The following is a 15259-nucleotide window of genomic DNA, read 5'->3' as shown; positions in this document are numbered from 1 at the left end:
AACTGGAACTGTCATATACTACAGGTGAGGTATAAAGTAGAACCACTTTGGAACACTCTTCAGCTTCTTGGACACTTGTTATTTACAATCAAGTATAATCTCAACAGATTCTGACTTTCTCTGTTAATGAACTGAGTTCAGGATACTAAATCTCCACCCTGTTTTCCTGACCTCCTGGACCATGCTGTTTTAGAATCTTAATTGTTCTGGTCAGCCCTGGCTCAGGCACCTAAGTGCCAACTTCTTTTTGTAGATTAGACCAGACTTACTGATCAAGCTATCAGGCTAGTCCTAACTTTTCTTACACTTCTCTGAAGTACTCAGACTGATTCCAGAGTTACTATGCAGTCACCATTGATTCTATATGTTATGCTAAAACTCTCAGACCCTCTTTTCCTTCCTTCAAGTTATTTTTTTACTCAGCTAACTACTACTTAGGACTTTTTCTTTTTCCAAAATGGAAATATTTGCATTTTTCCCCTGAGTACCAGTAAAGCTTGACTTCTTACTGGGATTTTGTACCACTGTGCTCTCATGCCTATGCCTTTTTTCATCATAGCACATTGTGTACATAATATAAATATGTATGTCAGTATTTAAGTAGTGTCTGTCTCCCTAACTAGATAGATGTTAAGCTTCAGAAGAATAGGAACCATGCCTCTTTTGTTCACATCTTTTTTTTTAATTCTTGGTTTTTTAAAAGATTTTATTTATTTATCTTTAGAAGGGAAGGGAAGGAGAGAGGGGGAGAAACATCAATGTATGGTTGCCTCTTGTAGGTCCCCTGCTGACAACTGGCCTACAACCCAGGCATGTGTCCTAACTGGGAATCAAACTGCCGTCCTTTGGTTTGCAGGCCCGCACTCAATCCACTGAGCTACACCAGCCAGGTCTTTTGTTCACATCTTTATTCCCATTACATGCAGGTGGCCATGTGATACTCCCTGAATTGTAATGAATAAGTGAACAAAAAACTTTCACATCATTTAGTGGTGGCAAGTAGACTCCTAATTTATTAATGCAGATTACTGTTCATGCCATGACATTTTTTTGAAAAAGTTACAAAGCCATGAAGACTAGGTTCACTAAAATACCTACACTAGCTATGTAATTTCAAATTATGTAAAAGTCAACAATCATTTTTCATCTCGTGTTAATTTTCTGACACCTTTCTCATATTATTAAATTCCTCACCTAGTCAGGAGAGCTTATCTCCTATTTTGTTGAGTAAATAATAGTCAATTTTAAAAGAAAAAAGTGGTCATCCGGATAGAGGGTATTATGCTTAGTGAAATAAGTCAGTCAGAGAATGGCAAATACCATATGATTTCACTTATATGTGAAATCCAAAGAACAATATAAATGAAACGAATTCATAGATACAAAGAACAAACTGATAGTTGCCAGCTGGGAGGGGTGTTAGGGGACTGGATGGAAAAGGTGAAGGAACTGAGAAGTACAGATTGGTTGTTATAAAATAGTCCAGGTATGTAAAGTACAGCATAGGGTATATAATCAATAATATTATAATAACTATGTATGGTGCCAGGTGGGTACTGAAAATATTGGGGGAACACTTTGTAAAGTATATGACTATCTAACCATTATGCTATACACCTAAAACTAATATAAAATAATATTAAATGTAAACTGAAATTGAAAAAAAAATGTTTTAAAATGTTTAAAAAGGGTGGTCAGGAGAGGCTTCACTGGGAAAGTAACAGAACCTTGAAGGAATTGAGGGAACAGCCTTGTGAGGATCTAAGTGTTATGGGCTGAATTGTGCTTCCCCTACTTCCAAATTCATATGAGATCCTTCCTCCCCACTCCCACTTCAGATTGTAACCATACTGGTGATAAGGCCTTTACAAAAGTGATTAAGTTAAAATGAAACCTAGTAAGTCTTGCTCCTATTGATAGCAAGATAACCAGTGAAAAATATTTTACACAGGTAAGATTGAGTTACTGGGTTAAATAAGATGAAAACTGACAATTGTTCTTTGAATTATCTGTGGTGACCTCAGCAAGGGACGTTTGGTGGCGTTATGGGTATGAACACCTGACTAGTGTGTTTGAGAAGAATTGAAGACACGTTTTTTAGAGCACTAAGTTTTGCTGTGCTTGTAGGAGCAAGAAAATACGGTGCAAGATAGAGGGGGAAGTGGGGCTTTTTACGTTTTTGCTTTCTGACGTTAATAACAGCATGTTTAGGTCAATACCTTTTTTAAAAAATCTCTACAGAAATTTGATGGGCAATAGCCTCCCAATCACTCTCCTCATCTTTGATGCTATTCTTTTGAATACAAAGCTGACGATGCATCTTCACAAACCACAATTTTCATCCTTTGCTCAAAAATCTCAGGGTATCCGTTAACTACTGAATGAAGTTTCAATTCCTTAGATGAACATTCAGATCTTCTCCCAGTTTCGCCTTTTGCAGTTTTAGCTCTTTCTTCTCTAAAGCTCTGTAGTGAGGTACAAGCATGCCACATCAGGGTCAGAAGGCTTAAAGTAATAGTTCTGCAAACAACTAGCTCCTGAGTCATTAGACAACTTGCTAGAGTGCACCGCGCCTGGGCTCGTTCCGGTTATAAAGAGGAAGGGGCGTGTCAGCAGACTAGATCACCTTGTTAGAGCACTGGCATCCCTAACCGCTCAGCAATTTAGGGGTCATACGTAGTATTGGTTCCTGAATCTGCCTCATCCCTTCTACTTCTAACCACACGGCGTGAGAACTCACTTCTATTTCCGGCTTTGTTTTCCCCTTTCCAAATAGACAAGGCTTTAGAAGAGCCACAGCGGCAGATGCTTTAAGGTCGGTCGCCTCCCGCCCACCCGGAACTCACCTCCAGCTCTTCCTTTCCCTAGGTACAGTACTCTTCACACTCAGAATTTGCCACGTATTAGGTGCCATTTCCAACCAATCAGGAAGAAATTATCTCAGAGCTTTGAGGGGCATCCACTTCCACCAATGAGCTTCAAATTTTCTCTGCAGACCTGGGGTAACCGCTTCCGGAATAGGGCTGGGCCTCGGGCGCAGACAATTCAATTTGATTGGCAGGCGTGATTTGACAACCGGGGAAAGCCCACCGTCTCCCAAGGGACCGGCCGGCCCGCGGAGTGGCAGTGGTCTCAGCCAATCGGAGAGCAGACATGCGGAAAGTTCGTCCAATGGATGCTGTCCGAGGGAGGCTGTCATTCAGGTAGTGGCACGCACAGCTAAGACGTGGCGGGAGGTTCAGGGCTTGGTGTCCAGGCTGTCAGGGCCGCGGGAACTCTAGCGCGTCCTTTGTTGATAGGGTGCTCAAACCTACGGGAGAGGCGGGCACCGGCGGCTTCACTTCCATGCCCGCGCCCCGTGCCGGCCGCTGATGGAACGCGCAGCCCGCCCGGGGCCGCTTGCGCGGTCGCTGTTACTGCAACTGCTGCTGGCGCTAGTGGTGCGGACGGAAGCTTCGGGGCGCGCCGCCGACCGACCAGCGCCGGCGTCAGAGGCTGCGTTTGGCTTAGGGGCCGCGGCCGCTCCTACCTCGGCCGCGCGAGTGCAGGCACCTGGGGCCGTGGTTGTGGCTGAGGTGACGGTGGAGGATGCTGACGCGTTGCCGGCGGCCGCAGAGGAGCAGGAGCCCCGGGATTCCGAGCCGGACCCAGATACCGAGCTGCGGCCGCGCGGCAGGTGAGGGGCGCGAGCTGAGTGTCGGGTCCGCCTTTCCCACCCTTCGGGCCAGCGACCGGCGTCGTTCGGCTCCGGCAGGAGAGCCAGTTCCGGAGAGTGTCTTGGGGGATGGTCGCAGAATGGAGCGCAGAGATGGGAAAGAAACTCCACTTTCCGATTGTTTGGGGCTTTGTTCAGACTTCAAGGAATTTTTCAGTCAGCCTGCTCCTCCATAACCCCTTTTTCGTGAATCGTCATTGAGCTGTGGTGGTATGACAGCTGTTTTGGGAAAGGATTTCACAAACTAATTTCTGCATTTTTTCTTAACACAATCCTGTAGTGCCTCGGAGCAGGGTTAATGTCACTATTCGTCTAATTGAGATCTGCAGAACACCTGCAGGAGAATCACCTGGGGATGCTGGCTAACTACATTTTTCTAGGCCTCACCCCAGATCTGAATCAGACTTTCTCTGGGTAAGAACCTGGAATCTGCAAATTTAACAAGCACACCAAACAATTCTTGAACACACTATAGTTTAAGAGTTATGGGTAGGTTCTTGAATTCTGGCGGTTTTGATATGTAGACGATTTACCATATAAATATTGAATATAGGGTTGAGTTGGTTAACCTCCTTGAAAATGGTACTTCAAGATTCATGTTTTAAAGGACATTTCAAAGTCAACACAAATGTATGGCATTTTAATGCTGAAATGTTTTGCAGACAGCTGTCTTAGCACACCTGAGGAGAAAATGAGGTCCCATTTAACAAATGGAGTAATAAAAGGAGCATTAGGTAAATTAAACCAGGGAGGGTTACAATGTGGGTTACAAAGTATTGTAAGTTTATAATGCTGTAATAAGTAGATCTAATGATCAGTAGATTTAATCATAGATCAGAATCTTGATCAATGTACCTGCAGACTACTATAAATAGAATAAGTAATAAAATTCTCTGAGCACCACTTGAATGTTTATATATAGATATATTTTTTAAAGTAGCAAATATTTGACAAATTTTTAATAGTTTTTGCTAATGAATTAACTTTCCAGGAAGGGTGTTTTGAAACTTCTGAAGTCCTACTCAAAGTTACATAAAGTGAGATGTTTCATTTTTCTTAGAATACAAATCCACTGCAGTAGGTACTTAGGGGCACAAGGCCCTCTGGGTGCCCTGGGGTTACAGAGGGTGGACAAGATAGTCCCTGCCTTCCTGTAAGAATGTGGCGTTTAGCCCTGAGTGTTACATGAGACCCATAATGACATTGCAGAGCATAGACAGTGCAAATTAAGTGCCGTAAGTGTCTTGAGGTTTTTGTGGTTTTCAGTGGGTAGAGTAGAATGGGTGAGGTAGATGAGAAGATAAGTAAAGCCAATAGCAGAATGAGTTGATTCCTGTAAAGTGGTTAGAATTGCGGTGAGCAGACACAGGACTTGAGACAGCAAGAGGCACAGAAGCTGGGAAGTATGTTTAAGGAACAATTTGTGTACCTTTGTGTGTGTCAGTGTGTGTGAGACCTGTGTGTTTGTGAGAGGTACATGGGGTAGTGCAGGGCAAGGAGGAGTATAAGATGGGACTAGAAAAGTAGGTGGCCATATTGTGTGGCTTCACACTAGTAGCATGGTTATCACTTGAGAGCGTGTTAGAAATCCAGAATCAGGTACCACCCAGACCCACTGAATAAGTATCTGCTTTAACAAGATCACCATGTGCTTTACATGCCCATTACAGTTTGAGAAGTGTAGAGTATCTCAGCTGCCATGCCTGATTACAGTTTTTGCTTAAGAAATATTTCTCTAGCAATACTATGTACTGAAACTTGAGGTAAAGATACCACAAGGAGAGTATTGTAGCAGTTTAGATGAGAGGTTTACTATTCACTGGACATAGAACAGAGGGGATATATTTGAGGTGGAATCTTGGTTCCTAGCAAATTAATCCGTTCCTCCTCTCTTGGCACTCCCATACAAAGATTGAGACTGGGTGGCCAGTAAGTGAGAGTGCACGGGGCACAATTGAGGGATGTTGGGAAGCAGGGAAGAAAAGATAAGGGGACTAGAAGAGTGAGGACTAAGAAGAAGGTGGGATTTGGTGATGAGCATAAGTAAAGAGTTTAAGAAAAGCAATAGAGATTACTCGGATAGCAAGAGAGGGGTTAAGTATTCATCCTTTTCAGCTCCAGCCCCTGCTTCCCTCACCGCTATACTGATAGGAGGCAATTTTTAGGACCAGAGATGTCTGATCTTATTTATACACTCAGAGGAGAGACCCTGCATACACAGGTTGAAAAAGAGAAATGGAGGAGGTGGAAGTAGTTGGAGACAGTCTACTTGGCAAGCAGGAGAATCACTTCTTTCCTTAGAAACAAGGTGAAAATAGAAGAATTCTGCCTGGCAGAGAGTAAGTGTTCCTTGGCAAACGATTTTCTAGGAAGACATAGGCCCAGGTGTAGGGGTCTGCCTAGTAGCTTAAGATAGTGTGGAAAGTTTGAGAAACCTTAGGTAAGTAAATTGATAAAGCCAAGAGGAGGTAAGTATGCAGTGTTTATAAAACTGTTCTGTAAATGCTCTTTAAAAAAAGCCATGATCAGTTCATAATAATAGACCAATATCCTGTTTGTTTCAAGGAGGATTAGGGGAGAGATTTGAATTAACCAAGCATTAATTACAAACAGCTGTGAAGAATTATGTTACTTGCAAAACTGTTTTAAAAAGGAGGTGGGGAATAGATTGTCACTTTTGCATATTGTCTTTTGAAGCCCAAGAAGCTGTATGAAGCTTGCTAATTCTCCCTCCCCTCCCCCTTCCCCTCCCCTTTGAGAAAGGAAGAGTGAGAGAAAAACTTTGATATGTTGTTCCATTTATTTATTGATTCTTTGGTTGATTCTTGTATGTGAGCTGAGCTCACCAGGGATCAAACCCTTAACTTTGGCCTATCCAGAGGATGCTCTGATTTCCTGAGGCAATTTTTTCTCTTGATGACATTTTCAGTGGCTTCATGATAAATACTTTGCAACCTCAAGCATGTGGATGAGTGAATAAACTTTTTTTCTTTTAAAAAGTAGCAAAGATAAATGTTTTTTTCTGATAGCAGTCTTGTTGTCACTGCTACTTCTGTTAAACATTGCAAATAGTTGGCATTCAAATGGGATGGCCACTGTAGAAAGTTGAGAAGAAAGTCATAATCTCACTTCATTATTAAGTTTTGTGCAAGTTAGCATAATTTGAGCTACTAGTTTTCTGACTCCAGTGGCAATAGCAATTTACAAAGTGTTACTGGCAGTTCTCATGGTGGCATGGGCATCTTCATGTTGAGGACATCCAACAAACTCAGAGGTTGTCGAGAACTAGTTTTATGCTAACAATCATGCTGATGTATAAAATATTGTTTCTTTTTCTTCTAATTCCCCTGTAACAAAGGTACTACAAAATCTGATAATCTATGGTGCTTCTTGAATTGGTACATCTTTAAACTGATTTTTAAAAATTTAATCAGATAACATGAAAATACTCTGTAAATGTAAGATGATTTCATTTTTCTTTATTTCTCTCCGTCCTTTCACAAACTGATGTGAATTTGTAGTACAGAACTCTGGTCCTAAGATTTTCAGATTCATAAGCATGCTTTTGTTAAAACAGTAAAATATGACCTTGGAATAATAAAATCTCAGAATGCATTGTTGAAAATGGACTTTACTGACTGCAGACTTTCAAAGTTGACCAAAATGCACATTTAAGGAAGAATTTATGCATAACTTTCAAGGCAAGTTGTAAGCCAAAATAAACATACTTTAGCAAAGAGTGGACTAGCCCTCTTGTCTACAATTGTCTTTTTAGTTTAATTGACACCTGGAGTCTAGATGTGGTATGTGCCAGGACTGTGATATGAGGGGACTGTGATATGTGCCAGATGTAATATGAGGGGACTATACTTAATTTGAACTCAGCAGCCTTTACAATGTTCAACATTTTGCACAAGGGATCCTGTCTTTATTAACTGCTGTGAGCTGTTGTTTGGGCATGGATCTTCATTCTTTAAACACTGCCTGGGAACTCCATCATTTTTTTTCCTTTTTTGTAAGAGAGGAGCTGCTTTATATTTTTATTACAGAATGTTTTAAAATACAAAGAAGAGAACTAAATATGAGAGGGTAGGATTACTTTTATTTTCTATTTTTAACCTTGTTTTATTTATAAATAACCTTATTGATTTAAAATGTTTTATGGAATAAAGTAGAAAAAGTGCTTCTGAAAATGTTTTAATCTATTGGGAAAAGAATAACTGCCATTCTCATGTTGTTTATAACAGTGAGAAATTAGATTGTATTTCTTTAAGGTCTACCAAACATGGGTTGAAGTAATAAAGTATAGTTTTTTGACATTCCATTTGTTTTGATTTGGGGCACAAATAGTCTTGTGATACATTTAAATAAAGGAGGTTTGATTTGAAGATTTACTCAGTATGTGGGGACTAAAGAAGTAAAGTCCAGTAAGTATTAGTTTGTTTTTACATGAGAACATGTGCTTCCCTGAGTGAGAGCATATTTTTAAATCATTTTTTACTTTTCAAGTATAGTTGACATACAATATTATATTAGTTTCAGGTGTATACACCAGTGATTAGACATATAATTTACTAAGTAATCATCTTGGTAAATCTGTACACATCTGACACCATGCATAGTTATTAGAATATCATTGACTATATTCTGTATGCTGTACTTTACATCCCCATGACTATTCTGTAACTACCAAATTCTACTTAATCCCTTAACCTTTTTTACCCATCCCTTCAACACACCTTCCATCTGGCAACTGTCAAAATGTTCTCCATCCATGCGTCTGTTTCTGTTCTGCTTGTTTGTTTATTTTGTTTTTTAGATTCAGTTGTTGGTAGATATGCATTTTATTGCCATTTTATTGTTCATACTTTTTATCTTTTTTTCTTCTTTTATAAGAAGACACTTTAACATTTCATATAGTATTAGTTTGATGGTGATAAATTCCTTCAGCTTTTTCTTGTTTGGGAGGCTCTTTGTCTTTCCATTCTAAATGTTAGCTTTGCTGGGTGGGACAGTCTTGGTTGTAGGTATTTGCTTTCCATTACTTTGAATATTTCATGCCAGTTCCTTCTGGGCTACAAAGTTTTTGTTGAGAAGTCAGCTGACAGTCTTATGGAGGCCCCCTTGTAGATATCAATAGCTGCTTTTTTCTTGTTGCTTTAAAGATTCTTTAATCTTTTGCATTTTAATATGATGTGTCTTGGTGTGGGCCTCTTTAGATTCATGTTGTTTAGAACTCTGTGCTTCCTGGACTTCTGTGTCTATTTCCTTACTGACTGCAGACTTTCAGGTTACGTAAGTTTTCTGATTATTTTTTCAAATAGGTTTTCACTTTCTGCTCTTCTCTCTTCCTTCCAGTATCCCTTTGAAGGAAATGTTGATATGCTTGAAGTTGTTCCAGAGGCTTCGTACACTATCTTCATTTTTTAAAATCCTTTTTGCTTTTTTGATTGGGTGTTTTTTGCTTCTTTATATTCCAAATCACTCATTTGATCCTCTGCTTCATCTCCTCTACTATCAATTCCCTATAATGTATTAGTCATGTCTGACTGGTTCTTTATATTTTACTGCAAGGAAGTAGCCCTTTGAATTAAATCATATTTGCCAAATTGACCTTATGAGACTCACCTGTCCTACTTGTTAAGCTCCATTCTCCCAAGACCCCTGTGGGGAGGGAGTTGTGGACCTTCCCTTGTTTTTAATGGGCTCCAGATGACTTTTATGATCAGGCATATCTGAGCTAGGTGAGACAGCCATACAGGTTGACCTGGGGGATTTTGTGGGTTTGGTTCCAGATCGCAATAAAATGAGTAACTGCAGCAAGCAATTTGTAATCTTTCTGATGGTGGAGGGTTTTGCCTCCAGTTTGTGAAGAGTGCAACATCTGTGAAGTGCAATAAAATGAACCATAATTAAACAAGGTGCGTCTATATTTTACTTATGAAAAAGCCAATTGAATGAAGAAGTCATGCATGCAGAGAGTAAACAGAACCATGTGGATGTGTACTCAGGACTTCAGATCTCTGGTTCTTTACACTGGAAGTGCTGGCTCTGCAGTTCTTTTGTTCTTGAATAAGTTAAACTTTCATCTTTTTCATAGAAACGTCAAAATAGGTTGAGTCAGTCAGGGGAACATAAATGACTTTATATTTTCCCAGTTGGGGGAGCTCATTTTTCATTTCTACTTGATGTTTATTCTAAATGCCATCTCTTATTGCTGTCCTCTGATTTATTGCTGCATTCAGCCTGAGGACTTTGTTTTTCAGCAATATCTGTCTCCCTGATGCCATTTTTAGTTGCTAGCATGTCAATGTGCATCTCTCTCATAGACTGTGATTAGATACATTAGTCTAAATTGTAGCATATATAATGCATTTTTGTATATGTGTATGGGACTGTTCAGTTTCAGCCACAGCAGAAGAGGTACCTCCCTCCCTTCTAGAAACATGCTTGGGAAGGAGCCCATAGTTTCTATTATGGCTAGTTTGTAGCAGACAGAAGGATGAAGCATACATTTTTATTTCTTAGAATTTTTAAAAATTGATTTGAGAGAGAGAGAGAAGGAGGAAAAAACCATCAAACTGATGGTTTCACCCATTCATGCATTCATTGGTGGACTCTTGTATGTGCTTTGACCTGGGATTAAACCTGGAACCCTGATGCAACAAGAGGATGCTCCAACCAACTGAGCTACCCTGTTAGGGGCAGGATATTTACTTATTTATTTATTGGACACCTGATAGAGTTTGTTAGGGGATTTTCTGATATTCCCGTTAAGAGGGGCTAAAATAATGAATGGTACCCCATTCAAATCAAAGGACCAGGTGACTAAGTAGCAATAGTAGGTAAGAGAGTGATGTGCTTAATTGTTCCTCCCACGTTTGTATTTAATTATTGCTCAGATTTACAGGTACTGTCTAAATACAGTTCATAGTCTGAAAATATCTTGTTTATTTTAAAAAGCTGAATTTTTGACTCAGTTAAAAATAAGTTTTCAGGGAAAGAATAGTTAGGTGTTAAACTCCAAATTACCTATTCAAATGTGTTTTTTATATGTACATAGGACACATGCATATTTTGTTGATGGATTTTCTTTATTTTGAAGGTGAAAGCTAGAATCTTATCATTCTTCTCTGTTTACCTCTAGAATAAATAGCTACATATTTAGAAAAAGTATGGCTTGTTGTTATTGTTATTTTAATAACTAAAACATCTAGGATAATAAATGAACAGTGTTCTGAATTACAAAAAATAGTTACTGAGCTGTTCCAGTTGTCTCATTAATTTTTTCATGGGTTAACACTTGTTGCTTGCACTGAGTTCTATTTAAATTAAAATTATTTTTTCAACCATTTATTTGTGGTTAATGATTATTAAACATAATAATTAGACATTTGTTCAGTGGGGCAAGGAGAAGGGGGTTAACTTGGTTCTGAATCCTGGATCTCCAAGTTAATTATATTTTAGTGCTTTTACTTGTAAAGTGGCACATTTAAGATATGAGTTTTTATAACCTTCATTATAAAATAATTTTCTTGAGGTATCCTTCTCTCCCAACTCCCAACTGATTTCTTTAGAAAGCAGATATGGGGAGGGAAGTCAAGTTGCTCCCTTTCTTTCAGTTTGTTATCTAAAATTACTAGAGTTTGTAGTGTGGCAAAAATTTTTATCTTCATAAATTACACTAAGTTACCACTTGAAATATTCAAAGTTAGAATTGGTGTATAGCTTGGAAACTAAATGAACAATTTTATTTATTTGTTTGATAAATTATTTGGAAGGTTTCAAATGAGTTTACTTAAACTGTTTTGTCTTGGTCAACTTGTAGCTTTACTTTTAATTTGGTGCATCATACATCAAGTGAGATAGAAAAGACAAAAGTTGTATTTATCCTAACCAGGAACATAACTATATGTGCGTGGAATCTGCATGGTCTTTGAAACAGACAAATATACCTAGTAAATTTCCTAGAACAACTGTACAACACAGGCAAAAGGAATAGTAGCTGCAAAGGCTCCAGAGGAAAACCACACATGATGTGTTTGAGGAATTGGGGGAGTCAGTCTGAGGGTATCGATTTTGGATATGTGAACTTTGAGCAGTCTCTTAGACAATCTAAGTCTGGTAGGCAGTTAGATATGTAAGTGCGGAGCTTAGGGAATGGCTTGGAACCAGAGATAAAAATTTGGGAGTTGCCAGCATATAAATGGTATTGAAACTATGATACTGGATGAGACCACCAAAAAAAGGTACGCATAGGCAGAAAATATATTAAGATATAGGAGAAATGAGGAAGAACTAGAGAATGAAGCTGTGAAAGAGTAGGTTAGAAGAGAAAAATAGCAGGAGAGATGGTGTCCTGGACACCACGTGAAGAGTATGTTTCATGGAGGGCAGGAGAAGTAGCTGATCAGGTCCTGCTAGAATGTCAAGTGAATGGAGACCTCATTGTGGGGTTTTCCAATGTGAAGGTGATGAGTGACTCCAGCAAGAACCTGTTCAGTGGAATGGTACAGGCAAAAACTTGATTAGAAATAGTTCAGGGCAAGGGGAGGAGAGGATTTGGAGACATGGAGTATATAATAGCTCTTTCAAGGCATTTGTTCCAAATTGGGCAAGGAATGAACTAGAAGCTAGAAAGAGGAGAATGGTTGTTTCTGTTTCATCTGTGTTGGTTTTTATGTTAGGAGAAAGCATAGCCAATTGCTTGCTTACTGAGGGGATACTGAGGGGAATGGTCTGGTAGAGAGGGGAATAATTGGTGTGATGACAAGAGGAAATTTGCAGGAGTGAGTCCTCCTGTATACATGATGGAGAGATCTCTTGCCTAGGTGGAAATGCTGGTGGTGGATGATAGTATGGACTGTTCACCCACAGTAACAGGAGTGAAGGGAGAATACATGGATCCAGGTACAGATAAATGGATAGAGGTGATGGTGTGAAGCAATCTGTTGGATTATTTCTGTTTTCCTTCAAGAAATGGGTAGTACAATACCTGAGATGCATGAGCTTGGAAGAGCTGGTATCAGGAATTTGAGGAGAAATGAGAAATGTAATAGTTAACCTAGGTTAGTGGGCAAGTGGATGGACTAGGGCAGTGTCATATGATTGTTGAGCATCATTAATAGTCCTTTTTAGCTTGGTGGTCAGAATTAAAGTGAGACCAGTCAGCATGGTTATGTTATTCTTCAGCCACATTCAATGCACAGATGTAAGACTTAAAAAGGGCAGAAAGTTAAATTTAACTAGGATTGGAGTTTTGCCAGTCAAGTGTGAAATGCAAGAGAGGGATAGAGGTTGAGGGTGTAAGAAAGGGAGTGCTTAAAATAAAGAAATGCTTTATTTAGTATTTCTTTCTAAATACTACAGAAAGTGCAATAAAGCACTTGGTTAAGAAAGAAATGAAAGCCTAATGGTAGTAAAGGTAGGTGATAGGATCAATGGTTTGTAGGTTCTGGTGGAGTCACCAGTTTGTTGGAGTCAGGAAAGTAGAGGAAATGAGCAGGAGAGAGGGGTAGTTGTCTAGGGGCCCAATGCTTGAAATTTCACTGGGAGAGGGAAGTTGTGATTGGTAGTGACAAGGACTAGAGTCTGACCATGGGAGTGGCTGAGGCAAGGTAGATCACAAAACCCCAAAGAATTTGTTAATAGTGACAGTAAACCAGGAGCTAAAATCCTCATGGGATTGGGCTAGTAATCCAGGGGTTGGTAAACAATCGCTGGAGGGGTGATAAATGGAACAATCTATTGAGGATTTTTAGAGAGGAAAGTAGTCTGGGAATGGTGACGAGGTGCAAGGAATACACCTACTCCATTACTAGGCCCAGTCAGTGGCCAAGAGTATGGAGAAAACAATTTTTGCTTTTGAAGCAGCGTCCTCAGGGAAAGCCAGATTTCATTAGAAAGGGAAGGAAAGTGCACATTTAGGGAATACTTCAGGGTTTGGAGAATGATAGAAGAGGACAGAGTAGGGAATGTTGAGTTCCATATGGGGATTAGAGTGTAGGAATGAGGGATGACCTAGGAGTCCGGCACTTTTCATAAGTGACGTAAGCAGTTAAAGGTCATAGTGCAGTTCGTTTGGAGGGCTAAAGACAAATTGTGGTGCCAAGAAAATTTGGTGTTGTGAGAAGGTGGGTCCCACTTTCATGTAGGTAGATGCCAGGGAGGGTTTTCTTTTGAGTGTGTGGAGTAAGTGCTTAAAAGCTTAGACGCCTTTTACATTTTTTCCTATGAATTTTTAAATTTACAGATCATTAGTGATTATCAGCACTTTAGATGGGCGAATTGCTGCCTTGGATCCAGAGAATCATGGTGAAAAGCAGTGGGATTTGGATGTTGGATCTGGTTCCTTGGTTTCATCCAGCCTTAGCAAACCAGAGGTAAGAATTTTCTGTTAAATGTTGATATTTAATGGAAAAACTCAGTTATAATGAGCAATTGCTAATATTAATATTATGTATTTAGAGCTGGAGAGCTCAGGGCCCCATTGCCTAGGTGTGAGGCCTGCCTGCCTGTTACCAACAATGTCCCCCCGAGGCAATTACTTTCCTGTTCCTCAGTTCCCCTCTTGTAATAAGGTAGGTGATAATTATGTAATCACCTACTTCTTAGGGTTGTTTGGGCATTAAATGAGTTAGTCATATAAATGACTAAGGATACTATCTGCTATATCAGTATAGCTCATTATCTGAGCTATAACATCATTTACTATTATTACATAGACCCTAAATAATAAAATAAATATATGTACTTTAACTGTGCTTTAATAGAAATACAGGGTTGGCAAAAGTAGGTTTATAGTTGTAAGTAAGTGAAACACAGAATTTATTCTTGTATTATTTATGTATTATTTTCCGTACTTCTTTCCAGCCCCTTCTTGCCTGTAAGGTCTCTTTTGAGAAATCTGCTGATAGTCTGATGGGAACTCCTTTGTAGGTGACTGTCCCCTTATCTCTTGCTGCTTCTAGGATTCTCTCCTTCATTTTAATCTTGGCTAATGTAATTATGATGTGCCTTGGTGTGTTCCTCCTTGGGTCCAACTTCTTTGGGACTCTCTGAGCTTCCTGGATTTCCTGGAAGTCTATTTCCTTTGCCATCTTGGGGAAATTCTCCTTTATTATTTGTTCAAATAATTTTTCAACTGGTGGTTGTGCCTTTCCCCCTTCTGGTACCCCTATAATTCGGATGTTGGAACGTTTAAAGATGTCCTGGAGGTTCCTAATCTTCTCCTCATTTTTCTGAATTCTTATTTCTTCATTCCTTTCTGTTTGACCATTTTTTTCTTCCTTCTGGTTCTCTCCCTTGATTTGAGTCCCAATTTTCTTTCCATTACTATTGGAATCTTTTGTATCCCCATTCATTTCAATTAATTTAGCTTCCATATGTTTCTCTAATTTGTGGCTAAAGTCAACCAGTTCTGTAAGGATCCTTATAACCAGTGTTTTGAACTGTGCATCTGAAAGACTGGCTATTTCTTCATCACTTAGGTCTATCGGTTCTGGGGCTCTGAGTTGTCCTAGAGCCATTTTTGGTCTGTTCGCG

General features: G+C 39.5%; 1 protein-coding gene and 1 long non-coding RNA gene across 5 annotated transcripts in view; one reads left to right on the top strand and one right to left on the bottom strand.

Annotated features, from left to right (window-relative positions):
* Positions 1–301: 301 nt before the first annotated feature.
* On the bottom strand, positions 302–3102 carry LOC128627436 (uncharacterized). 2 transcript variants are annotated; one of them, XR_008391622.1, is made up of 3 exons: positions 2847–3102; positions 2220–2465; positions 302–944 (listed from the first exon to the last, which is right to left on the bottom strand). It is a non-coding gene; the product is annotated as an uncharacterized LOC128627436 (long non-coding RNA). The 2 variants fall into 2 exon arrangements; XR_008391621.1 differs by lacking the exon at positions 302–944 and having other exon boundaries at positions 2219–2465.
* A 90-nt stretch (positions 3103–3192) lies between these two features.
* Positions 3193–15259, top strand: part of EIF2AK3 (eukaryotic translation initiation factor 2 alpha kinase 3) — a 103780-nt gene continuing 91713 nt past the window's right edge. For 2 of the 3 annotated variants that reach the window (XR_005084937.2, XM_053665258.1), the window contains exons 1-2: positions 3193–3676; positions 13968–14097. Coding sequence is in view for 2 of the 3 variants with exons in the window: in XM_053665258.1 (XP_053521233.1) it covers positions 3372–3676; positions 13968–14097 (435 nt within the window). In the remaining variant the exon portion in view is untranslated. The remainder of the gene's footprint in view (positions 3677–13967; positions 14098–15259) is intronic. The other variant, XM_037163027.2, reaches the window with a different exon arrangement.

Source organism: Artibeus jamaicensis, unplaced genomic scaffold (assembly GCF_021234435.1).
Source record: "Artibeus jamaicensis isolate MK-2021 breed Jamaican fruit bat unplaced genomic scaffold, CSHL_Jam_final contig_399, whole genome shotgun sequence".
NCBI classification, from domain to species: Eukaryota; Metazoa; Chordata; class Mammalia; order Chiroptera; family Phyllostomidae; genus Artibeus; species Artibeus jamaicensis.
Note: the sequence above shows the minus strand (reverse complement) of the source record. Positions and strands in the feature narration are given on the sequence as shown.